At 38.1% G+C, this 1,735-nt stretch overlaps 1 protein-coding gene across 1 annotated transcript; it reads left to right on the top strand.

The window, feature by feature from the left end:
- The first annotated feature begins 285 nt into the window (after nt 1-285).
- LOC118046229 (ethylene-responsive transcription factor ERF021) lies at nt 286-1,194 on the top strand. Its single transcript, XM_035055044.2, has one exon. The coding sequence runs from the start codon at nt 493-495 to the stop codon at nt 1,018-1,020; it is 528 nt and encodes a 175-aa protein (XP_034910935.1). The 5' UTR covers nt 286-492; the 3' UTR covers nt 1,021-1,194.
- Nucleotides 1,195-1,735: the final 541 nt, after the last annotated feature.

Genomic DNA, 1,735 nt, shown 5'->3' with positions numbered 1-1,735 from the left:
CAAAGAAAAATATTACCTCTGAAATGATCCAAGCCTAAGACCTCCTGGATAATGGGTCCAAATCTCTTCCTCCTAGTTTCAAACCGCGTTATTAGACAGGAACTATATATATATATATATATTAATCAAATGTATGTCGGTTTTTGCAACACAAATTCAATCTTATGATATGATTGGTATATTATATCATTCACACTTGTACTGTGTACACTTTTCGTGGTGTCTGTGGTTTCTCTGAGAAAAATCTCATAATTTCTCCTGAGAACCATAAGAAAGGTTTTGAATTCATATGCAGAAAATGAAGCACAATATCTTCATCACCTAGACAACTTCTTGGAAGTTCACTTCTCTAGTGATACTCCGCGTTTCATCAACTAAGATACGATCTCTACATCTATATATAAGTTAATGATGAAAGTACCTCGTGCCAACACATTCCCTCAAGCATCACAAAATTACTAAAACTATTAGTGCTTTAAATTAGCGTGTTACATGGAAGGGAGGAATAGCACTGCTAACCATGGTGGTATAGCTTCTAGCTATAGAGGAGTACGAAAGAGAAAATGGGGTAAATGGGTGTCGGAGATACGTGAACCTGGGAAGAAAACTAGGATTTGGCTAGGCAGTTTTGAGACACCGGAAATGGCAGCAGCTGCTTATGATGTTGCAGCTTTACATTTTAGGGGACGTGAAGCAAAACTTAATTTCCCTGAATTGGCCGGTAAGCTACCAATGCCAGCAAGCTCCAGTGGTGACCACATTCGCATGGCAGCTCATCAGGCAGCTATTAGCCTTAGGCCCTCTACTTCTGACTCGTCCCAAGGTGGTAGCTCTAGCTCCGATGTCGGGCCTATCACGGTGAGGCTCTCGCCAAGCCAAATTCAGGCCATCAATGAGTCACCATTGGATTCACCAAAGATGTGGATGCAAATGGCAGAAGAGTCCTCCATGATGTTCTCTGATGACATTGAAGACGATGAGTGGGATAACAACCAAACAGATTCTCTTTGGGATCCTTAGAGAAATCAAGTAATACGCTAAATAGAATAGGCGTATATGCAAGAGTTCATTAATTTTCAATATAAACTGTCACCTATATTATTATTATTATTTTTTACGTAGTTGTGCTCTGAATTTTTAGCTGGTGAATGCTTAAAGCACAATTTACATTTATGTTCCTTCCACCGAAAATATTATGAGCTTGAGTCTCTCTCATAAAAACTAAAGATTTATAGAAAACACAAGATGTTTTTTTTTTTTTTTTGCTAGGTTATTGATTTCTTTTTTGGTTACATGTATTATGAAGAAATGAATGCGCAAACCGAGTAAGGGCTTTGGAAGGTTTCTTAGAGATATCACTGTTCCATGGAACAGTAGTGAAGGAACCATGGAAGGTGATCAAGTTTTCTAAATGAGGGCCGAATTCTACTTTGTGTGGTGGCCCATCCTTCCTCCTCTCTCCCTTCCACTTCCCTCAATCCATCCTCGCTGATAAACAAAACAGACCCTTAAACACCTACACCTCCCACTCAGGTGATTCTAATTTCAAAGTAATGAAATCTCCTCTGTTTTTCTTTTCTTTTAAAACTATTAAATCTCCTCTTCCTCCTTCATAATTCCCTTCTTTGTAACACTCACTCAATTTCCCTTTTTTTTCCCTTTTTTTTTTCAAATGCTTTAGCACTTGCTCAAATATACCTTAAAACAAACAAGTTTTGTTTGTATGCTGATAAAT

This window comes from Populus alba, chromosome 1 (assembly GCF_005239225.2).
Source record: "Populus alba chromosome 1, ASM523922v2, whole genome shotgun sequence".
NCBI classification, from domain to species: domain Eukaryota; kingdom Viridiplantae; phylum Streptophyta; class Magnoliopsida; order Malpighiales; family Salicaceae; genus Populus; species Populus alba.
This window is presented reverse-complemented; position numbering and strand designations above follow the sequence as displayed.

What these genes read in the sequence shown, in the direction of transcription:
- LOC118046229 (XM_035055044.2), top strand. Translation starts at nt 493, where the DNA reads ATGGAAGGGAGGAATAGCACTGCTAACCATGGTGGTATAGCTTCTAGC.